The 26,138-nt window shown below is 44.1% G+C and overlaps 1 protein-coding gene across 1 annotated transcript; it reads left to right on the top strand.

Moving 5' to 3' along the window:
- The first annotated feature begins 260 nt into the window (after positions 1 to 260).
- On the top strand, positions 261 to 8,274 carry LOC144785361 (olfactory receptor 1f45-like). The gene is made up of 2 exons (XM_078664315.1): positions 261 to 799; positions 7,848 to 8,274. The coding sequence occupies exons 1-2, from the start codon at positions 261 to 263 to the stop codon at positions 8,272 to 8,274; spliced, it is 966 nt and encodes a 321-aa protein (XP_078520441.1).
- Positions 8,275 to 26,138: the final 17,864 nt, after the last annotated feature.

Here is a 26,138-nt window from a genome sequence, read left to right as displayed (position 1 = left end):
TTCTTTTTTAGCATGTGAGATGAACATTAGAAAAACACTGTACACTGCCACACATAACATGTAAAAAATCTAAACAAGAAAACAACCTTTGTTAGCACCTTGAAACATCTTCACTGTGCAGGCCTCCAGCAATTGATTTGAATTTATTTTTGCAGTATGGGAGGTATTACTAGTGTATGTACTACACACTTTTTTAAATATTAATGATTGTTCTTTATCAATTTATTCCTAGATACCTTTTTAGCTGTAGATCATTGACGATGAAAATGGATGCCAAGAACCAAACCAGTGTTATTCATTTTATCCTCCTGGGTCTGTCGGATCACTCAGGCCATCAGACGGTGCTCTTCATACTTTTTCTTGTAATGTATTTGGTTGGACTACTAAGCAATAGCTCCATCATGACAGCCATCATTTCTGACTCCCGACTACATACACCTATGTATTTCTTCATTGGGAACCTATCTCTGGTGGACATAACTATCATGACAGTCATTGTTCCCCAGCTTATCATCAACAGTATCTCGCAGAGGAAGACCATCTTCTTCTCACATTGTATCACACAGTTATACTTCTTTGTTGCCATGAGTAGCACTAACCTCCTACTCCTTTGGACAATGGCCTTTGACCGCTATGTAGCAATCTGCAACCCATTGCACTACTTAACGGTAATAGACAGGAGGGTGATGGACAAGAAGGTCTGTAGCCAGTTAGTCACTGGTTCCTGGGTAGTTGGTCTCCTGAATTCTTTGTTGCACAGCATGATGACTGCCAGACTGTCCTTTTGTGCATCCAACTTGATTGAAAGCTTCTTCTTTTTTTTATTGGCTTAAGAAGTTTATTGCACTTTGCAGATAAATAATACACATGTTCGCGCCTACAACCTTAACAGGCCGGCTACTCAATCGTACAGTTCACAAATTATGTTCTCGGTGTACACGGCCCATCAGCCGACATCCGTAGGACCGGCGGCATCGCGGGAAGTAGCTTTTGAGACATATATCAGTGCTATACATGCATTCAATCCTGCTGGTCATCTTACTTTTTGTATATTTTTTGTTATAACAGCAAAACAAGTAGAAACAACAAAGGTAGCTTCTAGAATCAAGATCACTGTGTCACAGCATCCTCCCCCCCCATCACAGATTGACAATCCATTACTCCATTCCATGTATTTGTCAAAGTCCTGGCTATGAATTATCATCGTTCTGCGCCGTTTCATGTTCCAGTAAGTAGGTACGTAAGTACATCCAATAGTCTTTAGGACGTGACCCGGTCGGCAACTCTTCCTCATACGTGGCCAGTGTGTCTCGGCAATATGTTAAATCCTCCAGCCAGTTTGTGACCCTCGGTCCCCTTCTACTATTCCAATGCAGAGACACTCTCCGTTTGGCCAGTAACAGTGCCACCACACAAAATTTGCGCCTTTGCGCTCTTAGTTGCGGTACAATACCCAATAGACAAACCTTAGCCCTACACTCCAGTGTTGTCCCAAGCATTTAGTTCAGAACTTGTATCACCTGCTCCCAGTAACCCGCCACCCCGCGACAGTGCCACGCCAAATGCATAAGGTCCGCATTCTCCTGTTTACATCTGACACAATTGGAGTCATCCCTTAGCCCGTATCTGTGTAGCCTCTGGGGTGTATAGTACATTTGGTGCAGATATTTATAGTGAATGATCCTTAAGTTTCCATTTGGCGTCAGTATGCCAGTGAGCAGGCAAGTGGTTGCCCATTCGTCGTCGGAAAGTGGATCCTCTAATACTGCGCCCCACTTGTCTCTCACCCCCTCAGTGTTCCCTCCTATGTCTTGCTGTATGCTTGTGTATAGCTTCAACACCAAGTGGGCAGCCGTGGCGTGGGCGTGGTGAGCACCAACTGCAAAGGTGTCAAGGTCTTGGGCTCCTCCGGGTAAGTTGGAAAGTGTTCTTTTATCGCCCTTTGCAGCCTATAGTAATTAAAACTAAATAGGAGTGTTGGGTTACTAATATACTCCAATTTGTCTAGTGTCTGGAAGACTCCATCTTTGTAAAAGTCACCTAGCCTGTCTATTCCTGCACACCTTAACAAATCCATTCCAACCTTTTCCTGCGTGACCGAAAGTGCTGGGTGATGCGCTAGCGGAAGTGCGGGCGCGTAAAGTGGTAGGCTGTCTGCTGCTTTTCCCATCAGTCTCCACGCTTCCGTTGTAGTGTTAACCGGATTGATGTCGTGGTCATGTAATCTAAGTCGTTTGTGTGGTAATATGTTGGCCAGTGGGATCAGGTCTGCATCTCCTGCCTCTACAGCCACGTGGGTCAGGAAAGGTAGTTCGTGGTACCAGTAGTGCGCAAATTGCGCCTGAGCGCACAAGTAATAAAGATAGAAATCTGGGACCTTGAAACCCCCCTTAGCATACGGCAGTGTCATAGTGTGCAGTTCCAACCTGGCTTGCTCTTCCGCCCAGAGCAGATTAAGCACCAGTGTTTTAATGTTACGGAATACCTCCGCCGGTGGCTTTCTTGGGATATTATTGAACAAATAAAGGAACTTCAGTAAAAGCACCATTTTAATTATCGCCGCTCTGTCCGCCAGGGACAATGGCAGTTTATTCCATCGCTTAACTTTATCTTCTAAGGACGCTATTGCTCTGCCATAGTTAGTACGGATGACTATTTCAGGATCCCTGTGGAACCACACTCCCAAATACTTTGTCGGCTCATCTTGCCATTCCAGTGGATAGTCCAAGGGTATTGGGTGTGTACTATCTGTCAGTGCCAAAATAAGAGATTTAGCCCAATTTATCTGTAAGCCTGAATGTTGACCAAATTTTATGTATTCTCTCAATAAGGGGTTGAGGTGCTGGTCCGGATTCTTTACATATAATACCATGTCATCTGCGTAGAGCGAGATGTGTATGGGGCGTGTCGGAAGTTGTATGGCCGAATAGTGGTGGTGTTGTTGGATTTTGCAAGCCAGGGGTTCTAGTATTAGAGCAAAAAGCATCGGTGAGAGTGGACACCCCTGTCTGGTGCCTCGACAGATTGGAATTGGCTCTGACACATATTTGTTTATCCTTATGCGCGCTGTTAAGTTTGTGTATAGCATCGTGATCCATCCCATGAATATAGGTGGAAACCCCATACGTATCAGAACTGCGTGAAGAAAGGACCAGTCGATTGTATCAAACGCTTTAGCAGCATCCAATAATACTGCCACAGCTTTTATTTCTGGCGCCAGGTAGTGAGCTAATGCAAATAACGTGCGCGTGTTATGTGTAGTAGATCTATCTGGTATGAAGCCAGATTGGTCCGGCCGTATCAATAAGGGCATTAGCGGTTTAAGCCTGTCTGCCAATAAGCTTGCTATTATTTTCGTATCTACGTTCATTAGTGAGAGGGGGCGATATGAGTCGCATTTATCCTCTTCTTTACCCGGCTTTAATAACGCAATAAGCATAGCCTCTCTCATAGACATTGGTAGAGTCTGGGCCTCATGCGCGGCACCATACAGTCTCACCAAGTGTGGGGCTAGTAAGTCTGCGAACCTCTTGTAGAATTCCGTCACGAATCCATCAGGCCCCGGTGCTTTGCCGTTTGGTAACCGTTTAATAGTATCCGTGACTTCTTCCACGGTGACAGGACGAGCCAGGTATTCCCTGTGACCATCAGCTAGCCACGCAATTTCCACATCTGCCATGTAGGACACTAGGTCGTCCCGCGGCAGCGATGGACGTGCCTCATATAGTTTACCATAGGAAGTCATGAATTCACTTGTTATCCCCTTGATGTCCCTAGCTACACCTCCTGTTTGGGTTCGTATAGATGCTATGTGTTGGGGCGCACGTCCCGAGCAAATTTTTTCGGCTAGAGCTCTGCCTGGTCTGCCTCCCTCTCCGTACAGCCTAGCAGTTCTACGTTTGGACACATATTTAAGTTCGTCAGCTGCAAACTGTCGATGCTCCACCAGTAGGGCCTGTATTTCTCCCAATATTTTAGTGTCTCCTGTTCGTGTATACCTCTGTTCTAAAGTGTGTAGGGCACTCTCACGTGTTTGTAGCTGTTGCCTTATGTCCCTCAGTATACCCGTGGACGTACTTATACATACCCCCCGCATTGTGGCTTTAAAGGCTTCCCACAGTAGACAGGGGTCGTCAGTCGTGGGGCAGTTCAGGTCAAAGTAATCTACCATTGCCTTCTGTATGGTGTCTACGTATAATGAGTCACTCAATGCCGCCGCATTGAAACGCCAAGTGAAAGGTGGTGGCTCGTAGTTTGGGATATTGACCTCCAGGAGTACAGGACTATGATCTGAAAGCGTTCGTGGGAGATGTTTTATATGAGTAACCGATGAAACCACTTCTTGCGTGCCTAGCCAGTAGTCCAGCCTGGACCAGCTGTTGTGGGCTGCATTAATGTGTGTTGCTATCATCTCCCCTGGGTGACGATCCCTCCACATATCAGCCATCCGTAAGTCTTCCATAGCATCTTGGAGCATTTCTCTCACTTTAACATGCGGTTCCAACGTATGTATTGTCCTGTCTAGCCCGTCCTGCAACGCTACATTGAAATCACCACCCCAAATTATATGGTCAGCCTGGATATCTGCTATGTTGTGCCACACATTTCTGAAAAACCCAGGGTCGTCTATGTTAGGGCCATAAGTGTTTACTAATACTACCTGTCGTTGTCTCACCGTACCCACCACAATGACGCTTCTACCGTCAGAGTCTCTGTGTATGCTTGAGATCGCAAAGTGTACTCTCTTCCGCACCAAAATGCTGACCCCTCTAGAATAAGATGAGTAATTCGAGCTGGTGACTGATTCCGCCCATCTGGCGCCGAAAAGAAGATGTGCTGTTGGCTGCTATATGCGTTTCCTGCAGGAAGGCTACGTCAATGTGTATGCGATCAAAATAGGCAAACATCTGCCGAATTTTTCTTGGGTTGCCTAGGCCTCTTACATTCCATGTAATAAATTTCAGTGTGCTAGGTCGTGTCACGGCATTATGTGCGTAGTCTGTCGTATCCTGCTAGGTGTCCCCTTTGTGTGTGGCAGTCCTATATGTTGCTCTACCTCATGCCGAGGAGTCATGAACTTGAAATGGGGTATACCATCCGCTACAATGCATTCTATGAATAAGGAGGTCGCCATGCTTCTCAGACACAGTGATTTAAGTCGAACAACTCCCAGTTCCCCTTCCCGCCCTCCACCCACTTTAGCGCCCAAACTTTGCCAAAGCCTTTCCCTCACAACAATTAACCTCATAGTAGAACCTGAGTTGGGGCGCACCCACTCGGGGGTGTCGCCAGGTACACACATCTCCATCCACATAGTGGACGTGGACAGACGCATGCGCGTTGTTCAAAATGTCACAACAATTTCCTTCTTCTCCCTCGTCCTCCCGCCATCAACTATCAGCAGTATTACGCGACACAGCCATATTCTTTTATGCCCGCTGTAATACTATGGTGCAATACAACAATGCCCTCTTGTGCGAGATTATCACAGTCGTGAAGTCCAATAGGACAGTGCAGGTGGGTCCAATTCCCTGTGTGTGCACACTGGGCCCATGTGTCTCCCACCTTCATGATTGATTGGTCCAGAGTATCGTTCTCAATTGGGCGCTGCATAACATGGCTCTGGTCATAGGGACTTTCCTACACCTCAGGATCACAATGTACCCCCAGTTTACTCACTGCGTATGAAACAATCTCGCACCAGATTGTCAGTGTGGTCCATGTGCATAGCTCAATTGTGCTCTCGCTGCCATACACCAATTCATTCTGAGTGCAGTGTCTTGCACTCCCGTCGATGCAATGTCCGCCATCGCACTCGCCAATCGCTGTCGGTAGCAAGATGTCTCTAGTTCCATGTCGGCCCGTAATGCAAAGCGGTTTCCCATTCCCACGTCGGTTCAGTCGATATCACTTGTCGGTTCGTCTCTTTCCTGCGCCTTCCGCCGTTTTCCCAGCTTTTTGAGATATTCCTGTGCTGCTTGAACCGTAGGAAGAATAACAGGCTTACCCGCATTTGTGATTTTAAGCTTCGCCGGGTATAGCATGGCATAGTCCAGTCCAAGATCACGTAGTTTCTTTTTCACTGGAGCAAATTCTTTGCGGGCCAACTGCACTGCCATGGTGTGGTCTGGATAGAATTCCAGGGTATTTCCCTGGTATGCGATTTTACCCATCTCTCTGGCAAGTCTGAGGATCATGTCCCGGTCCCTGTAATTGAGCATGCGAGCAATGATCATGCTCGGGGCAGCACCTGGTTTTGGTATGGGTGCCAGTGAGCGGTGCGCCCGTTCAACCAGGAATACCGATGACAACTTGTCAGCGCCAAAGATCTCTTTCAGTAACTTCTCGACGAATGTCTCCATTTTGCCAGTGTTGGTAGATTCCGGCAGGCCTGATATGCGGACATTATTTCGCCTAGACCTCGCTTCCTGGTCCTCCACCTTTGCACGTAGACCCTCCAACGTTTTTTCTAATCCGCCGCACACTTTCGATGTAGTCCTGGAGTCGTCTTCCACTTTAGAGATCCTCTGCTCTGCTTCCACAATTCGCTCGTCATGTTTTTCTATCTTCGCCGCCATATTGTCCACGCGTAGCATCACGTTGTCTAGTTTGGTATTCATCTCCTGCAGACTTTGCTGAATTGCGCGCAATACTGTCTCCATGCCAGTCCCATCAGCCATCTGTTGCTCCACCTCCGCATCCGAGACAGTCGCGTTGTTTTTGACCTGTTTCCTGGTCTCAAATGGGAGTTTTGTCTGTTGTTTATCCGGCTTTCCCATAGTACCGGTGTACGTTGGTGGACTTTGTCTCGGTGCTCCCGGGCTTACTGCTGCCGGAGTGCTTGCAGTAGATAAGTTGCGGCGTGCCTGTATTCTAGACCCCCACTGGGAAGTATTTTTATTCATCTGACGTTGTCTGGGTGTGCATGTCCCTTTGTGATTGCACAATAGAGTCCAGGCGCCAGGGTGCCCATACAGTCGCACTTTCACAGGCCTCCACGTGCTACGCATTCCAATAGTACAGCACCCTCGCAGTCCTTGGTGTATGACTAACTTATATATCGCTGATAAACTGATGTCGTTTACTCCGCTTACATCACGCTACTGATCTTCCAGGGCAGGAGCGCCAGCATACATACTGTTGTCGGTGACCGTCTCCCGTTGCCGGTAGCGTCTACAGCCGCACAGCAGGCACCCTTGACAGTGCGTCCTACCTCCCTCCGTGGCTGTCCGTTCGTGTAGCAGCGAGTCGCCGGGGGCTACGATCCGTTTCGCGCCTTCAGAGTGAGGATGCTCCTCTTCTCGCCAGCTCTCCCACTTGCCTTCCGCCCCAGCCGGTTGCCGCACCAGGACTCCCCGCACTCGTGACTCCTAGCGTCTTGTCCCTGGGTAGCCGCCGCTATGATTTACTTGCGTTCCAGCGCCGCCGCCATTTTTTGGCCGCTGGAACGCATCCCGTGTTTCGGTGTTCTCCGCGCCTGCATGTGACCACTGCCGTCTCGTCGCGCTAGTGTGCGGACAGTACCTCAGTGTCGCGCTCAGCTGGTCAGGGATATTACAGCTTCAGTCTTGTAGCTGTCCAGGTCACCATCAGCTTCGATCGTCGGGCGTGGCCATTTTGGAGTTCCTCTCGTCTCCGCAGGGATTTTCGCCAATATATTCCACAGTTGTCTCTATTTCGACATTTTACTGCTAGGATTGTGTGGGCTGCTTATTCCGATGTCCGTTTTGCGCTGCTTCGTGTCAGTGGCGGAGTCTTTAGAGGGTCAAAGGCCGCTAGTTCTGCGCCCGTCCGGCGGAGCTGACACACTAGCCAGCCATTCCCCAGTGCGCCCTCTAGCGCCTCCCGATTGAAAGCTTCTTCTGTGACATTCCACCGCTGCTGAAACTCTCCTGCTCAGACACCTCTGTGAATGAACTCTTGATTCTTACAGAGTCTATGTCCATAGTTCTAGTATCAGTGATCTCTATTGTGGTCTCATATGCCCGCATTATCATGTCCATCTTGAGCATCAACTCAAGTGTGGGGAGACACAAAGCTTTAAACACCTGCTCTTCCCATCTCATTGTTGTCAGTGTGTACTATGGGACGATCCTATTCACCTACATCCGGCCCACCTCTAGTTACTCACTTGAGAAGGACAAAGTAGTATCAGGGATGTACACCATTGTTACCCCCATGCTGAACCCTTTCATCTATAGCCTGAGAAATGACCAGATGAAACAGGCTTTGAGAAAAGCAATAGGAAGATGCCTCTATGCTCACAATAATTAAAGGTTGTCCCTTTTCTACATAATTTAATCTATGGTTGATATTATTTTGTGTGTCTATCATATTGCATAATACTTGTATAAATGCTTTGTACTCTGGGAGGGAAACAACATATGCACATTAAATAAATGGACACTTGCCATTTATTTATTTTAACCATAGAATTCTGTTTGCTCCATGAAATTTTATGGTCCTATTTAAAGGTTTGAGGCGAGGCTGCAAAGTGGATGGGATGGTGGAGGCACTGGCATGTCACATTATCACCTCTGCAAATGCTCATCCTGTGTGCCTAGGGGCAGCGAAAACAGTGCCCCCAAATGCTCCAGAGCTGGAAAAAAGGTAATGAAGTTTATTTATTACCATTTTAGTTTCAAGCAATCCATCCTGAACTGTGTGTCAGGACGAGGTAGTGTGATTGATGATGATTGGCAGCAGGGAGCTTTGATTTATGTTTTAACCCAGCTATCGAAGACAGCTGGGTTAGAGAAAATGCTTCCAGTGCTCTTGTGAGTACTGATAGAGGCTGCTCCCACCAATCCTGATGCTTCTAACAGGTTGTGAAAAGAGCACCAGGACTGGGTAGTGAGGTTTCCTGGGCCCCACATTGGAGCTTTGAGGAGAGGAGGACATCATGTGAGAATATAGAACCAATGGTGGACTACAATGATCGCACTTTCCTCAACGCGATCCCCTGGTAATGTGTTACTTATATGGTGGAAATTGGTGTGCACACTCAGCTCCTGCATCCGGCGTTGTGGGATGCCATCTGCCAGGCAGAAACTCAGAACGTTGGGAAAGATGGATCGGTGCACTTCCCAGTCAATGTCTCGTAAATAAAGAAGCTTAATTAGTATCTTTGTTGCAAAAAATGTATTAATCTTTTTTTTCAACAATCCATAGGATTTGTAAAAACATCAGCCAACGCGTTTCGTTCAAAGAATGAACTTTGTCAGGGCAAACATCGTAGAAGAGTTAAATGACAAGCAATAAGTAGGAAGAAAGGGGGTTCAACGGGCCCAATCTGGTCCGGACCCTCTTCTGAAATAATATCAATGGTACTCAATGGTACAGTCTGCTGTTACGTGAGCCGAGACGCCGTTAGAGACTTTGCAGGATTACTCCATTGGCCCTTATCAAGGAGGCCCTACACACCATCTTGTAGCCATCCGACTGAGTACCATTGATGCTAGGGGCGTGATATGGGTGTTGCTGTGGGTGTTCTAACACAACACCCATGCTCACTGATGCATTCCCAGATTTACAAGAAACCGTAAACCTGGAAATGCATCAAAATACCAAACCACCCCAGGGGTGGCGTAGCGAGGCACAACTAGGAGAAATGTTTTAATTTCTCTTTGTTTGTTTCCTCATTCAATGCGCGCTGAATTCTAAAGCAAGCATTGGAAGAGAAATCACCTCAATCTCCCCACTACGCAGGCATCCGTACACCATTGTGCAAGGGGGCCTGCGCCGGTGCATGGCAGCAGTTTGTGCACCAGCGCAGGGGGAAGCACAGAGATGCAACATATTCTTGTAAATAGGTTGCATCTCTGTGCTTCAAAACTAACGCGGTGTGGAGCAGCAAAATGACTTGTGGCAGCACCCTGCGTCAGTTTCTCGTAAATAGGGCTCAGGGTTTTTGTTTTCCAGGAACCTAAGTACCTAGAGCCAGCAACTGAACTGCACCATACAATCGTGTAGAATGAAAATAGGGGACCAAGGAAACGTATATATTTCTGAAATGGGCACAAGATATGGAGTTTAGGAGCAGTGGTTATTTGTACATCCTACTATTTAATGCTCCCATATGTCTTTTGATAAAAATGGTATCTCACTTGTGTGGGTAGGCCTTGTACCTGCGACATAAAATCGCCCCAAAAATAACATGGCTACATCATATTTTTGCCTTAAAAACTCGACTCCTAGGGAAATTCATAATGGTGTGACGTGCATGGCTCTCACAGGGTTGTTTTACCCTGAATCCTTTGCAAACCCCAAACTTTGACAAAAAAAACTAATTTTCCTCACATTTCAGTGATGGAAAGTTTGGGAATCTGTACGGAGCCACAAACTTCCCATCATTCCACTAAATCTTCTGATAAAAATGGTACCTTACTTGTGTGGGCAGTACAAATGTCCGCGGCCAGAAGCTGCCCAAAACGCAACATGGATACATCACATTTTTTAACTCAAAACTGACTTGTTTTTTAGAAATGGGTACCTGTGGCTTTTGGGCCCTTGCTCAGCCAGAACTTAGGGAAACCTAGCAAGCATTTACATTTTCTAAAACTAGACACCTCGAGGAATCCAGGATGTGGCTCTCACCAGGTTGTATTACCCAGAATCCCTTGCAAACCTTACACTTTGACGAAAAAAACATACTTTCCTCTCATTTCTGAGATGGAAAGTTCTGGAATCTGCAGGGAGCCACAAATTCCTTCCACCTAGCATTCCTAAAGTCTTCTGATAAAAATGGTACCTCACTATGTGGGTAGGTCTGGTGCCCAAGAGACTAGTGTCACTGTCACTAGCCCTAACCACACAAGTGGAGCAGCATATTTATCGGCACAATTGGGGCAATGCTGGGTGGTAGGAATTTTGTGGATTCCAGACTTTTCCATCAAAGAAATGTAGGAAACATGTCTGATGTGGGCAAAGTTTGAGGTTTGCAGGGCATTTTGGTTAAGAAACCCTGAGGGGATTCCCACAATGCACATTACCCTGGAATCCCCTGGTTATCTTTTAAAAAATGTCTGTTGTTGGTAGGTTTCCTGTGGTGGCGGCAGAGCGGGGCCTTAAATCCAGCAGCTACCCCTATTGCTGATTTCTCCATTTAGCACTTTAGGGCCTTTTGTGTCAAGGTCTCATCACCCATCCATACAAGTGAGGTACAATTTTTATCAGGAGACTCGGGGAATGCTATGTGGTAGGGCATACATGGCTTCCCAGAGATTCCAGAAGTTTTCCTCACAGAAATGTGAGGGAAATTAGTGTTTTAGTTAACATTTGAGGTTTGAAGGGCATTGTGAATAAGAAAATGGTGTGGGATGCATTTGAAGCACCCCACCCTGGGATTCCCTAGTTCTCTAATTTTCATAAATGTCTGAGTCTGATGGTTTATCTAGGTGTCAGCCTACCCAAGCCCAAAAAGTGCAGCTGTTCAACATTGCAAGTAGAAGGATACTGGGAGTTAGCCATACTCTTCTGGCCCATTCATAAAAATAACACCTACAAGTCCTCTTGCTAACCTTTGAGATGGATTGGGATGTGATGCTTTAGCCCGCAGGGCAGTCCCCACCACAACAATAACAAAAATAAACAATCGCTGGTTTCCAGTGGCCTTTCTGCCCCTCAGGGGCAGATGGGGTAATTGTCACCATTTGCCCCCGGGGTGAGGGGCAGCAAGACTATAATATAAACATTTTCAGGGGAGCACTAGTCTTTGCTCAAGCGGCCGCTCGCACTCTCCCTGTTGTCCAGTGGGTGGATCCCTGCTTGCGGATCGACCTCCTGTGGCGAACATTAAGCAGGTATCCACTAGAAATAGGTACCATTGGAATAGGGAGATGTTCCCCCTTTCCAACGATGCCTCTCCCATGTGCTTCTGTGTTCATGGGGCTGAGATATGTCCTCATGCACTAAAGCAGTGTAAGTGAAATAAGCCAATTGGCTAAATTCACTTTCACGTTCTCTAATTGACTTCAGTGCACCATGCACAAGATCTAAATATTGCTCCCTCCAAGAGAGAGCAGCTTATCAGTTGCTCCCTCTGGGCATGAGCAATGCCGGCTCCCACTAGATGTAGGGAGCCAGGTGGGACCGCTGCGGCCTCTGTGTTCTTGGGTAGTCCTGCAGCCCCCAATGAGGAGATGATGGGTGCCCTAGGTGGGCACCAGGGCACCCACCCATACTGGTTCTGGGCATCACGTGCCCCCTCCCCATTGTATATGAGTGCGGGCCCTCAGGATGGCTTTAGGCCGTCCTTTGCTTAAATTAAGCCCTGGGGAATGGGGTCCTCAGGCCGAAATCAGCCCTAGGAGAGGGGCTACATGCTCCCCCCCAAATATTAATGCCGGGCGATGGGTTCTCCGGGGACAAAATCAGCCATGAAGGGGGGCTGTGTGCCCCCTCCCTTTAGTATTATTAATTGTCCCAGGGCAATTGGTTCCCCACGACCTAGCAAGGCTCAGAGAGGGTGGCCACTTTGCCCCCTCCCCTTTAATACAAAAAAGTCCCTGGGGAATGGGGTCCGTCTGGCTCAATAAGGCTCGGGGAGGGGACCCACCTGACCCTCTCCCCTATAATACAATAAAGCCCTGGGGAATGGGGTACCCAGGATCAGGCCCTATGGCCAGCTCCCCAATGCACATGGCCAAAAATCGTGGACGGTGTGGGGGTGTTGGCCGCAGGGCCTAGTCTCAGGCTGGGGAGGGGTGTTGGATGCATTTATTTTTGGTAATTCATTATTACTTTATATTAAACAATACTTAGGAATTCACCATAAAAACCACAGAAAATCACCAGTTATATTTAGCAATGATAACTATAACGTCTTCCCACGCCATGCACTGCTTATGACCTCACAAATGAGAAATACCAAAAAGCACTCTCTCTGGACCAAGAGCTAGCTTTCTTCGAAATTAGGTGAAATTCAATTTAGCAGTTCGGGCTGTAGTTTTGTCTACAATTCCTATGGGAATTAACATGGGAAATGCGCTTTTATTGACCCCGCCCTTTTTCTCAGCCCCACTTGACGAATGACCCTGAAACTTTCCATTCACAACTAGAATCCCTGGGCCACTTTTTTGGAAATTGTAAGAACTGGCACCAAAGAGATAGGCAAGTAAAAAACGCTTTTCCTACGGAAAGTAACGCTTTTCCTACGGAAAGTAGGTTTTAACTACTGATGACTATATATATATATATGTGGATCGACAGTGTGTCACCTCTGGTTGTAGTGGTACGAGGGACCAAGGGCAACGGCCGTGGACTTTCAGCGGCTTAAAGACATTGTGCCTTCCACACCTTCCTACTTGCCAGCACCAGCCTACAGCTTTACTCACTCCTCCACACCACCCGCCAGAGATGCCTGCCACAATGCATTCTGGGATCTGTGGTTCGAGATTTCACACGAACTACAGTGGGTGAGTCGACCACTTAAGGGGGAGGAGATTTAGATGCTGCAAATCACTTTGGTAGGAAGGAGCCATTTGGGAGGACTTGTCTCGGTGTTTGGGCGCTGAGGAGGCTATTGGAGCCGAAATGCATACGCCGCCACTGGGAGCCTGTGAAATAAATGAGCGATTGCCCTGAACTCCCTCTGGCCTCTGAGTTCTTCTTTTTGGAGGGAACTGTAACGCGATGTTTGCTGCGCCTGCCCAACGACGCAGAACGGATGGCCCCGCTACATTAAGCTGCCCTGGAGCGAAGTTGGACACCACGCTGCTTGCAGCGTTTAAACATTCGAGGGATCGAAAAGCTCCAGTGACCACCAGAGAACACACAGCACCATTGGGGAGAATAGGTATTTCACCTAGCTGGGATTCCAGTCCGCATTGACTGCCCCTGCCCTGTGGATCGACAGTGTGTCACCTCTGGTTGTAGTGGTACGAGGGACCAAGGGCAACGGCCGTGGACTTTCAGCGGCTTAAAGACATTGTGCCTTCCACACCTTCCTACTTGCCAGCACCAGCCTACAGCTTTACTCACTCCTCCACACCACCCGCCAGAGATGCCTGCCACAATGCATTCTGGGATCTGTGGTTCGAGATTTCACACGAACTACAGTGGGTGAGTCGACCACTTAAGGGGGAGGAGATTTAGATGCTGCAAATCACTTTGGTAGGAAGGAGCCATTTGGGAGGACTTGTCTCGGTGTTTGGGCGCTGAGGAGGCTATTGGAGCCGAAATGCATACGCCGCCACTGGGAGCCTGTGAAATAAATGAGCGATTGCCCTGAACTCCCTCTGGCCTCTGAGTTCTTCTTTTTGGAGGGAACTGTAACGCGATGTTTGCTGCGCCTGCCCAACGACACAGAACGGATGGCCCCGCTACATTAAGCTGCCCTGGAGCGAAGTTGGACACCACGCTGCTTGCAGCGTTTAAACATTCGAGGGATCGAAAAGCTCCAGTGACCACCAGAGAACACACAGCACCATTGGGGAGAATAGGTATTTCACCTAGCTGGGATTCCAGTCCGCATTGACTGCCCCTGCCCTGTGGATCGACAGTGTGTCACCTCTGGTTGTAGTGGTACGAGGGACCAAGGGCAACGGCCGTGGACTTTCAGCGGCTTAAAGACATTGTGCCTTCCACACCTTCCTACTTGCCAGCACCAGCCTACAGCTTTACTCACTCCTCCACACCACCCGCCAGAGATGCCTGCCACAATGCATTCTGGGATCTGTGGTTCGAGATTTCACACGAACTACAGTGGGTGAGTCGACCACTTAAGGGGGAGGAGATTTAGATGCTGCAAATCACTTTGGTAGGAAGGAGCCATTTGGGAGGACTTGTCTCGGTGTTTGGGCGCTGAGGAGGCTATTGGAGCCGAAATGCATACGCCGCCACTGGGAGCCTGTGAAATAAATGAGCGATTGCCCTGAACTCCCTCTGGCCTCTGAGTTCTTCTTTTTGGAGGGAACTGTAACGCGATGTTTGCTGCGCCTGCCCAACGACGCAGAACGGATGGCCCCGCTACATTAAGCTGCCCTGGAGCGAAGTTGGACACCACGCTGCTTGCAGCGTTTAAACATTCGAGGGATCGAAAAGCTCCAGTGACCACCAGAGAACACACAGCACCATTGGGGAGAATAGGTATTTCACCTAGCTGGGATTCCAGTCCGCATTGACTGCCCCTGCCCTGTGGATCGACAGTGTGTCACCTCTGGTTGTAGTGGTACGAGGGACCAAGGGCAACGGCCGTGGACTTTCAGCGGCTTAAAGACATTGTGCCTTCCACACCTTCCTACTTGCCAGCACCAGCCTACAGCTTTACTCACTCCTCCACACCACCCGCCAGAGATGCCTGCCACAATGCATTCTGGGATCTGTGGTTCGAGATTTCACACGAACTACAGTGGGTGAGTCGACCACTTAAGGGGGAGGAGATTTAGATGCTGCAAATCACTTTGGTAGGAAGGAGCCATTTGGGAGGACTTGTCTCGGTGTTTGGGCGCTGAGGAGGCTATTGGAGCCGAAATGCATACGCCGCCACTGGGAGCCTGTGAAATAAATGAGCGATTGCCCTGAACTCCCTCTGGCCTCTGAGTTCTTCTTTTTGGAGGGAACTGTAACGCGATGTTTGCTGCGCCTGCCCAACGACGCAGAACGGATGGCCCCGCTACATTAAGCTGCCCTGGAGCGAAGTTGGACACCACGCTGCTTGCAGCGTTTAAACATTCGAGGGATCGAAAAGCTCCAGTGACCACCAGAGAACACACAGCACCATTGGGGAGAATAGGTATTTCACCTAGCTGGGATTCCAGTCCGCATTGACTGCCCCTGCCCTGTGGATCGACAGTGTGTCACCTCTGGTTGTAGTGGTACGAGGGACCAAGGGCAACGGCCGTGGACTTTCAGCGGCTTAAAGACATTGTGCCTTCCACACCTTCCTACTTGCCAGCACCAGCCTACAGCTTTACTCACTCCTCCACACCACCCGCCAGAGATGCCTGCCACAATGCATTCTGGGATCTGTGGTTCGAGATTTCACACGAACTACAGTGGGTGAGTCGACCACTTAAGGGGGAGGAGATTTAGATGCTGCAAATCACTTTGGTAGGAAGGAGCCATTTGGGAGGACTTGTCTCGGTGTTTGGGCGCTGAGGAGGCTATTGGAGCCGAAATGCATACGCCGCCACTGGGAGCCTGTGAAATAAATGAGCGATTGCCCTGAACTCCCTCTGGCCTCTGAGTTCTTCTTTTTGGAGGGAACTGTAACGCGATATATATATATATATATATATATATATATTACCTACTGGCGGTCGCCAGTAGGAATATATAGTTAGGATTTTTTCCCTATGGGATTTTTGAAAATTCTATGTCTAATAACTTTGGCGTTTGTGGACGGAATTGGCTAAAATTTTCTGGAAAATGGAACATTTTGTTTCTGAGCAGCCCTTGGAAATTTGGGGGGGTTTCGTCAAGGGGGGGCCGAGAAAAAAGGGGGGTCCCAAAACGTGTTTTTAACATTGAGTTTTCCATAGGGCGGTTGGCCTCACTTTTAGCCCGAACGGCTGAATGGATTTCCATGAAACTTGGCAAAATTGTAGGGACTGGTAGCCCGATGTGCCTTTTCTAGGTCTCAATATATGTGCTCCAGTGGATTTTGAGAAATTAACGTTTAAAAAAAGATATATATCTGTAAGCGCGCTCCGGGCAGCGCTCCGGTCCGCGGACCTTAAGCGTACCGAAACTTCGCGTAGCTAAGCTGATTGGCTCTCCGGTGTCTGTCAACATTCTAAACAGTCCGGAGCGGCCGCCATCTTGTCTCTCGGTAGGATTGAGAGACAAGAGGAGGCCAAAACAAAGGCGAAAATGACCATAAGGGGGCATACTAGATCCTCCCTGACCCCCTAGGTTTAATGTGGAGGTTTTAAAAGGGCCCCGCGGGGCAAAAAAACCAAAAAACATTTTTTGTTTTTTTTGCGTGGGGAGCGCCCGGTCCGCGAACCAGGAAGCGTTGTGGGCAGCGTACTGCAATGAAAAATGAATGATAGACTTTTCAAATGCTGTATGTTAATTGATTGTTGTTTTTGTTGATTATTTTTTATTTTCTTTATTTTTTAAGCATTTTTTTTAATGTGATTGTGTTTCATAATTTATTAAACTTTCTAACATTTCATTGTCAGAAATTTCATAATTATCATGGAATATACATTGTAGTCTCTGAGGGTGTAAAATGTCCTCATTTGCAAGGAGGTTATCTACTGCTTGTACACATTGCAGTAGTTCATTGTCCCAAGTTTCATCGAAAAATTCAATGTCAATTTGATCAATTGTATCAATCAATTCTTGGCTGCTCTCTTGCAGGTCCATTTCAAAAGAAACTTGGTTTTCGCCTTCCATTTTGCCTGAAATTTGGATTAAAAAAATATATATTAGTAGAGATAGGGCAATGTTGGGAATAATTTTAGATAGGCATTTTTTATCAGTGAATTTATCTTTGGGCAGTGTATAGTATCAGAGTGGAAGTAGGAATATAAAAAAGTGTATGTGATTTAACGTAAGTAAATTCATAATTATACAAGAGAAGCCTAACTCCATCCATAACTATAACAGAGAAGTCTCTCTAAATCTATAACTACTACAGAGGGATAGTATATATCTATCAGAAAAAGTTTACCATATTAACTTATAGTGCACAATATACTTCAGTTTTAAAAATAAAAACTTACCTTTAGAAAGAAGTTGAAGGAATTAGTGAAAATACTATTGAAATGTACAGCAAGAAGTAGTAGTCAAAATGGCTGTGTTTTCTTCTCTTCCTTTATATATATTCAGGTATATAACCAATGAAATGTCAGGTAAAAAAAATAGAAAATGAAAGTAACATTTTCATTGGTTGTCAATTCCAACACTTCAGATGTGTTTTGTGAAGTAATTTACCTCAGGGTATTTAGAGAGGTCTACAGGCTAAATGACTAAATGGAATTCCAATCAAATTTGTGAAAATGGTAGGGATTGGTATGTAGTATGAGCTAATCTATATTTGGTGAAATTGTCTCCAGTGGCTTTTCTGTGAACTACTTTCCCACCTTTTTTGATGGTGCGCTTCCCAGAGAGCGACCCGGTACGCGAACCGTTGAGCGCCCCGGTTCGCGAACCTTAAGCGTTCCGGGAGTCCACCATTTTGTGTTTCGGTCGAATTAAGATACAAGATGGAGGGCAAATAATGTTCAGAATGGGTAGAAGGGGGCACGGTAGAGTTATCTTGACCCCCTAGGTTTTCTGAGGGTGGCTGAGGAGGCTTATATGTGCGAAAAAAAACATTTAAAAAAAAAATTTTGCGAGGTTAGCTCCCGGTTCGCGTACCGGGTAGCGCCCCAGGGAGCGTACTTTGTTGGAAATTAGTGAAAAATGTTAGAGTAAAATAATAATTGTGAGTGATCAGATGTAGGGTAGCTCTGAGAAGAGCTTTTGGGTTTATGGTACATTTAGGTACTTATAAGTAGGTACCAATGCACATTCTTAAATTCAGAGTGAAAACTCTGTTGCCCTCATCTGAGAATTGAACTCCATCTCCTCTGTAGATATCTTGCATGTAGTAACGCAAGTTATTGTTGTACAGGGAGCCCATTCCATGGTCTCTCATGTAAGCTGAAACAGATTTGTTTACATGCTTCCTCGACTTCTCAATTTGTGGACAAAATTGGTTTGACCACCTCCATTTCTGTCTTTGGCATATATTTGAATATACCAAGGCAGTCTGAGGAAAAAGTGCCATTAATTGCTCAAAGGTGTCCTTTAAAAGCATTTCCAGACCTACACCAGTCAAAGTGCCCAAGTCATTACCTCCACAGTGCACAATTAACAGGTCAGGTTTGGGCAAATGCATAAAGGTTTTCACCAATGGTATCAATTGGTTACATTTTAATCCTCTGTGGCCAAACCACTTAATTTCCACATCTTGTAAATTGAGGTTAGGTAATTTCCTGTTTTCAACGTACCTTTGAGCCCAGTGAATATAACTATGTCCAACAATCCAGACAGAAAACATGGTGAGAGAAGGTTCTCCTGCAGTCAGATGAAGTGTGGCAATGAAATGGCAGTTGAAAAAATGAGAGTTTAAAATGAAAAAAACTGTGGAGTTTCTGTGTTCATGAAGCAGTAACAGTGATTGGTGGATTTTGATTGCTGAAAACAGAAAGTTAGGGTGCACGGATGTGTTCTTTGAAAGATGTATTTTGAATGGTCAATAAAAAATCATTAAATGAAAGAATGCACTGGATATGCAGGTGCACTGAGAGTTCAGAGTTCAATTGCAACAAAGTTGTGTGAACTTGCAAACACCAGAAGTCTTCCAAGAGGTGGTTGCCATGCAGAAAAGACAGAAAGGGCAGAGGGGGGAAGGGTTTTCATTTGAAAAAAAGTGAGGGAAGAGTTTTGATTGGGTGACATGAGAAATATGTGTGAAGAATTACAGCATTTCTGTGCTTTTGATAGCTGCAGACTCTGGAGTGCATACCTTTTGCTCTGCTGAAGACAAATTGGTGTGTTTCTGAGACTGTTTTCAAACTCAAAGTATTTGCTAAGGTGAGAAAATATTTCTTTAATTTAGATAGAGAATAGTGTGCTTTAAGGAGAAAATTATGAATTATGTGGCGCAAATTGCTTGTAAATATGCTCCCACCTGTGCATGGAAAATTTAGATTTTGAATGTTTGTGTTACATAGCCATGTTAAAAGTGACCCAACCATGCAGGAAAGGCAATCAAAAAACGCTTTTATGTGTCTTAAGGACATTTTAAGTAATTTTACCATGTGCAGTGTTTTGAAATTATGATTTGAAAATCGTTTTTGAGGTAAAGGAATTGTTTTTAAATTTATGACAAGGACATAATGGTGTATGCTTCTTTATAAGGCAATTGACTGTCCCTGATGTTATTTTTCCCATTTTAATGTAAGACTTTTCTCTGTGGCGCAAATTGCTTGTAAATATGCTCCCACCTGTGCATGGTAAATTTAGATTTTAAATGTTTGTGTTACATAGCCATGTTAAAAGTGACCCAACCATGCTGGAAAGGCAATCAAAAAACGCTTTCATGTGTCTTAAGGACATTTTAAGTCATTTTCCCATGTGCAGTGTTTTGAAATTATGATTTGAAAATCGTTTTTGGGGAAAAGGAATTGTTTTTAAATTTATGACAAGGACATAATGGTGTATGCTTCTTTATAAGGCAATTGATTGTCCCTGATGTTATTTTTCCCATTTTAGTGTAAGACCTTTGTCTGTGGCGCAAATTGCTTGTACATATGCTCCCACCTGTGCATGGCAAATTTAGATTTTGAATGTTTGTGTTACATAGCCATGTTAAAAGTGATACAAACATGCTGCAAAGGCAATCAAAAAACGCTTTTATGTGTCTTAAGGACATTTTAAGTAATTTTCCCATGTGCAGTGTTTTGAAATTATGATTTGAAAATCGTTTTTGAGGTAAAGGAATGTTGTTAAAATTTATGTGCGCCATATGCCCCCAAATTTCTTTTTCAGGGGTGCAGCAGGGTGTTATTGAGACACCCCTGCAGCTTTGGAAAAATTCCTAATTTGCGATGAGCAAATTGTTAATCGCAAATTGCACCTTCATTTATATGAGCCTCCTAGCCCATGGAAATGAATGGGTAATTTGCAATTAGCAATTTGCTCATCGCAAATTTGGAATGGTAAAGAATCGCTATTTATTCCTTAAAATTCGCTATTTTGGAAATGCAAAATAGTTATATGATACATATGGCGGTTGATGTCTAAGAAGATAAGAAGCTTAGGGATACATTTATGATGACTGGCGCAATGAAGTTGACATCACTTACTTCATTGGTAGAGCTTTACATGTATTATGTCCTCTGTATTCTTCATCAAGCGTAACTTTAATCTGCAATCCTGAGTAGGCCTCACCTTAAACAAACCTCTGGATAGGCCACATCTTATTGTCATCCTGAATTAATCATTTAAAATGCTAGGGACAGATTTATGATAGGTGTATGCCTCTTTTGCGCCACTTAGAAAACACTGTCCATGGGGAAATGACTTAAAATGTCCTTAAGACACATGAATGTGTTTTTTTAAAACGTTTGCAATTTTTTTGGGTCACTTTTAACATGGTTATGTGACTCAAACAGTCAAAATCTAAATTCGCCATGCTCAGGTGGGAGCATATTTACAAGGAATGTGCTCCATGGGGAAAGGTCTTATAATGTAATATGGGAAAAATGACATCAGAGACACTGAAATGCCTTATAGAGAAGCATACACCATTATGTCCTTGTCATAAATTTGCAAACCATTACTTTTCCCCAAAAACGATTTTCAAATCATAATTTCAAAACACTGCACATATGGAAATGACTTAAAATGTCCTTAATTCAAAATTTGCTATTCCTTATTTTGCGAATGCACTGAAGGATTTGCAAATTTTACGATTCCTTAAATGCAATGTATCAAACAAAAAATATGTAAAAAATTATATTAAGGATTTGGAAACTACCACCAACTTCTAGTTTGTGGTAATTTGCGAATTCTTTTCAAAAAGCATTTTTTTCTAAAAAACAAAAGGTCCCATATGACGCCCATACATGTCCTTAGGGCATGTATGTGTGCCATATGCCCCCAAATTTCTTTTTCAGGGGTGCAGCAGGGTGTTCTTGAGATACCCCTGCACGCTTGAAAAAATTCCTATTTTGTGATGAGCTAATTGCTAATCGCAAATTGCAACCTTCATTCCTATGAGCCTCCTAGCCCATGGAAATGAATGGGTAATTTGCAATTAGCAATTTGCTCATTGCAAATTAGGAATGGTAAAGAATTGCTATTTATTCCTTAAAATTTGCTATTTAGGAAATGCAAAATAGTTTGATGGTACATATGGTGGTTCATCTGTAACAAGATAAGAAGCTTAGGGATACATTTATGATGACTGGCGCAATAAAGTGGACATTACTTACTTCATTGGTAGGCCTTTACATGTATTATCTCCTCTGTATTCTTCATCAAGCGTAACTTTAATCTGCAATCCTGAGTAGGCCTCAACTTAAACAAACCTTTGGATAGGCCACACCTTATTGTCATCCTGGATTAATCATTTAAAATGCTAGGGACAGATTTATGATAGGTGTATGCCTCTTTTCTGCCACTGTGCGTCACTTTTATGATGCAGCGGCGGTGGAAAAGATTTGCTATGAGGCGACAACATTACAAATTGATGCATTTAGGCAGATATGTCATGGTGTAAAAAAAACGTACCACATGAAACCGATGCAGCAGTGATGCAAAAGATGCACCATGTCGCAAGACAGGCCTCACTTGGGGCCATATGTATCAAGCTAATTAGCATTCGCAAAGATCAAAATTCTACGAATTTCGGCCTTTGCGAATGTTAATTAGACAAATGGTATGTATCAAACAAGTTTGATGCAAAATAAGGAGTAGCAAAATTTGCTATTCCTTATTTTGCAATTGCACTGAAGGATTTGCACATTTTTTTGAGACTACTTAAATGCAATGTATCAAACAAAAAATATGTAAAAAATGACATTAAGGATTTGTAAACTATTGTGGTAAATTGGTGGTAATTTGTGAATTCTTTTCAAAAAGCTTTTTTTTAAAAAAACAAAAGGTCACATATGACGCCAACACATGCCCTTAGGGCATGTATGTGTGCCATATGCCCCCAAATTTCTTTTTCAGGGGTGCAGCAGGGTGTTCTTGAGACACCCCTGCACCCTTGGAAAAATTCCTAATTTGTGATGAGCAAATTGCTAATCGCAAATTAAACCTTCATTCCTATGAGCCTCCTAGCCCATGGAAATGAATGGGTAACTTGCAATTAGCAATTTGCTCATCGCAAATTAGGAATGGTAAAGAATCGCTATTTATTCCTTAAAATTCGCTATTTAGGAAATGCAAAATATTTTGATGATACATATGGCAGTTCATCTCTAACAAGATAAGAAGCTTAGGGATAGATTTATGATGACTGGCGCATCACCAGGGATGTGCCAGTCATCCTGCGCCGCTGTTCCGCCACCCATGGTGTGCTGCATTTACAATGCGGCGCAGCATGGGGCAAAAACGGCACAGATGCGTGACGCATCTGTGCCGTTAAGGTGGCGCATTGCTGGAGTTGTATCGCAAGTGCGATGCAGCTCCAGCAACGCTCAAGGGTGCACCATCTCCACAATGTTGCGTCAAGACCTATGCCTGCTTAAAGCAGGCGCAGGGTTTTGACGCAGGTTTCTCCTATCTGATTGTAAATGCGGCACACCATGGGTGGCAGAGCAGTGGTGCACGTTAACTGGTGCATGCCTGGGGATGTGCCATTTAACATAAATCTGCCCCTTTACATTTAAGTATGTGCAGGGGACACAGAGTCGGTGAGGCTTATCCAAGGTAAGAAGAGATGAGTCCTGTTCAGTGAAAAATTAGACATAGGCTTCACCTGCTCAGCATCGCTGGACATGGCTAAATAATAGCTGCAAAATTTTACTCTTGTTAAACAATTTTACTATTATAATCTCTGAGATTTGTCTCTTACTCTGCAACATCTCATTGTTGGTATCTTTCTTTAAAGATAAAGACAACCTCAACATGAGCGACAATCTGCAATCAGTTGATTTTGACCTCATCATTGAACTTGTAATTGAAACATCAGTGGATGTTGATCCCTTGGATGATTTAAATCCTGAGGATGAAGAAGAGCGTGATGAGGATGCAGATTTGTCGGAATTATATGAAATAGGATGGGAAGCTGACCTGCTTGAGCCTATGGAAATATAAACATTTATTTTTAAAATTTATAATTAATAAAAAGTAAAAAGGTAAACCGTTTAATTTAAAAATAAAGACACCTTCAAAAGCAGGTTATGTGTAGTGTCTTCAATAAAATATTAAAATATGCTCATAAAATTAGATCAGATTCACATATAAAATAGCATAGGTAACATAAATATAAATGTCATTTCTTTTCTGGTATTTCTGTATTGTAAATTTGCAAGGACTAAAAAATCTTCTATTTAAAATGTCAAGTAGTGTGTTAAGTTTTTGATCACTGTTATTGTTTTACTGTTTGGTAATAATGGTTAATAACATTTTTTATTATATTTTACCACAGATTCAACTGCAGATCATTTCAAGATTTCACCATGCCTACAATAGAAAGACAGAGAAAGGCTGCAAAACGTCAAAGACAGCAGGTGAAAAAAAATAAGCAGCAGTCCTCTAACAAAAAGATTTGTCAAGTCACGAAGAAAGCACCGGGTAAGAGCACAAAACAATTCATAAGAAATATGTGTAGTAAAAAAAATATTACTACAGAAAATGTTTCAGTCCATAAAACGAGAAGGAAATCAAATGGAAAGGAAAGGCCAATGAAAAATGTTACTGCTAGAGCAAGAGATAACTCTGTGCATGATAGTAGAAGGAAACAACAGTTTAGGGAGATTCGTAAACGAATGTTCCGCAACAGGATAATTGGCAATTTGTTAAAAAATATTAAGAAACGTCAACAGAAACTGGTTTTTTATAAGAGAAAAAAAAAGTTGAGAAAGTTATTGATCAGGCATTTGAAATTAAACGTAAGTTATTTATTTTGATAATCAATAGAATTAGGAAGCTAAACAAGGCAATTTATGATTTCAAAAGAAATAGTAGATGGAAGAGAATAGTTAATCGTAGTAATTTTTGTGAAGTTTTTTCTGGAGAATGGATGCATAGTTCAAGCTGTGAGGCATTTTTTAATGAGGAGAGTTATTTCCAGGATAATGATTTGGTGCATGCAGTTGACACCAGTGGTCGTGCTTATGAAGTGAAAGATGGTTGTCCAGTTGAAAAAGAAAAACTTGTGACAACAGAGGCAGAAGAGGTGTTAGGTAATGAGGTTTTAGGAAGACGTGCTAAGGGTCCTGTGTACACCTGGAAGTGTAGTAGTATTTGCAGTGGGCGACAGGATTCCATCAATTTGCTTTGTGATTTTGTACGGTCATTTAATAAGAAAAGTTTGAAGCAGAAAATAAGGTTGTTGCAAGAATTAGATCCTTGCAGAGTGAGAGAAGTGACAGGTTTGCATGGTCATTCACTGGCTTGTCTTTCCAGGAGAGTATGCCAGAGTGTTTTTCATCATTTCAGGATGCTAGCAGTGCATCATAATAAAGTGAGGAAATTAGTTAGAATGTTGTATTATGCTAAGAGTCCAGCAATTATGCTTAAAAAATTATGCGCTGCTCTTTTGCATGGTTCTGAAATAGATGTAAAGAATATATGTGAAGAAATTGAGTTTTGTTACTTTGGAAGTAAAGAGGAGAATGTTGAAATTGAGCAAGAAGAAGAGGGTCATGTGGAAGATAGTGTACAGGTTTCCAGTACAGATAATTTTCAGAGGGAAATTGCCACGTTTCAGGTGAAATCAAGTGAGAGGCCTAATTTCACTTGTGTGTGTTGTCGACACACTTATTATAAGAATCAGACTAAGTTAGTGGATTTATATGCAAAAAGTGAAAGGGAAAATAATAGTGAATGGAAGGATTTTGCAACATACTTGATGGTAGAAAATTGTTTTGATTTGGGATTGGATCAACGTGTGTGTACTTATTGTTGTTGCAAATTAAATCAAAACCAGATGCCTGCTAGAGCAGTTCATAATAATCTGGAATTGGTTGAGATTCCTTCTGAATTGAAGGATTTAAATACTTATGAATCTATTTTGATTCAAAGTATCCATCCCTTTCAGGCTATTGTAAGAATGGAGCCAAAGACAGGGAAATTGCCCCCATCAGATTTACAGAGAGGATTAAAGGGAAGAGTTGTTTATTTGCCTCTAGATTTGAAGAAAAACATTAACACAATTGGAGTAGAAAAAGTGGAAGAGGAACCTCTGGTTATCTTAGTTAATGGGGTTCCGACAAAGAATAAGAAAATATGGCAAGATTTAGTAGATGTTAGGAAAGTTAAAAAGGCAACATTGTATTTGAAAAAAAAAAAAAATACTATAAGAATGTATATGTTGCAGAAGAGGAAGTAAGTGAGGAAGAGGATAGCGATTTGTGTGCTGGTCAAATTGAGAAAGTAGAACCCTCTACTAGTGAAGAAATATATGAACATTATAGTGTTCATCCTTTGCATTCCAAGGAAGTCATGGGGAATGCTATTGAGTT

This window comes from Lissotriton helveticus, chromosome 10 (assembly GCF_964261635.1).
Source record: "Lissotriton helveticus chromosome 10, aLisHel1.1, whole genome shotgun sequence".
Lineage (NCBI taxonomy): Eukaryota > Metazoa > Chordata > Amphibia > Caudata > Salamandridae > Lissotriton > Lissotriton helveticus.
The sequence above is the reverse complement of the archived record's forward strand: the minus strand, read 5'-3'. Positions and strand labels throughout refer to the sequence as shown.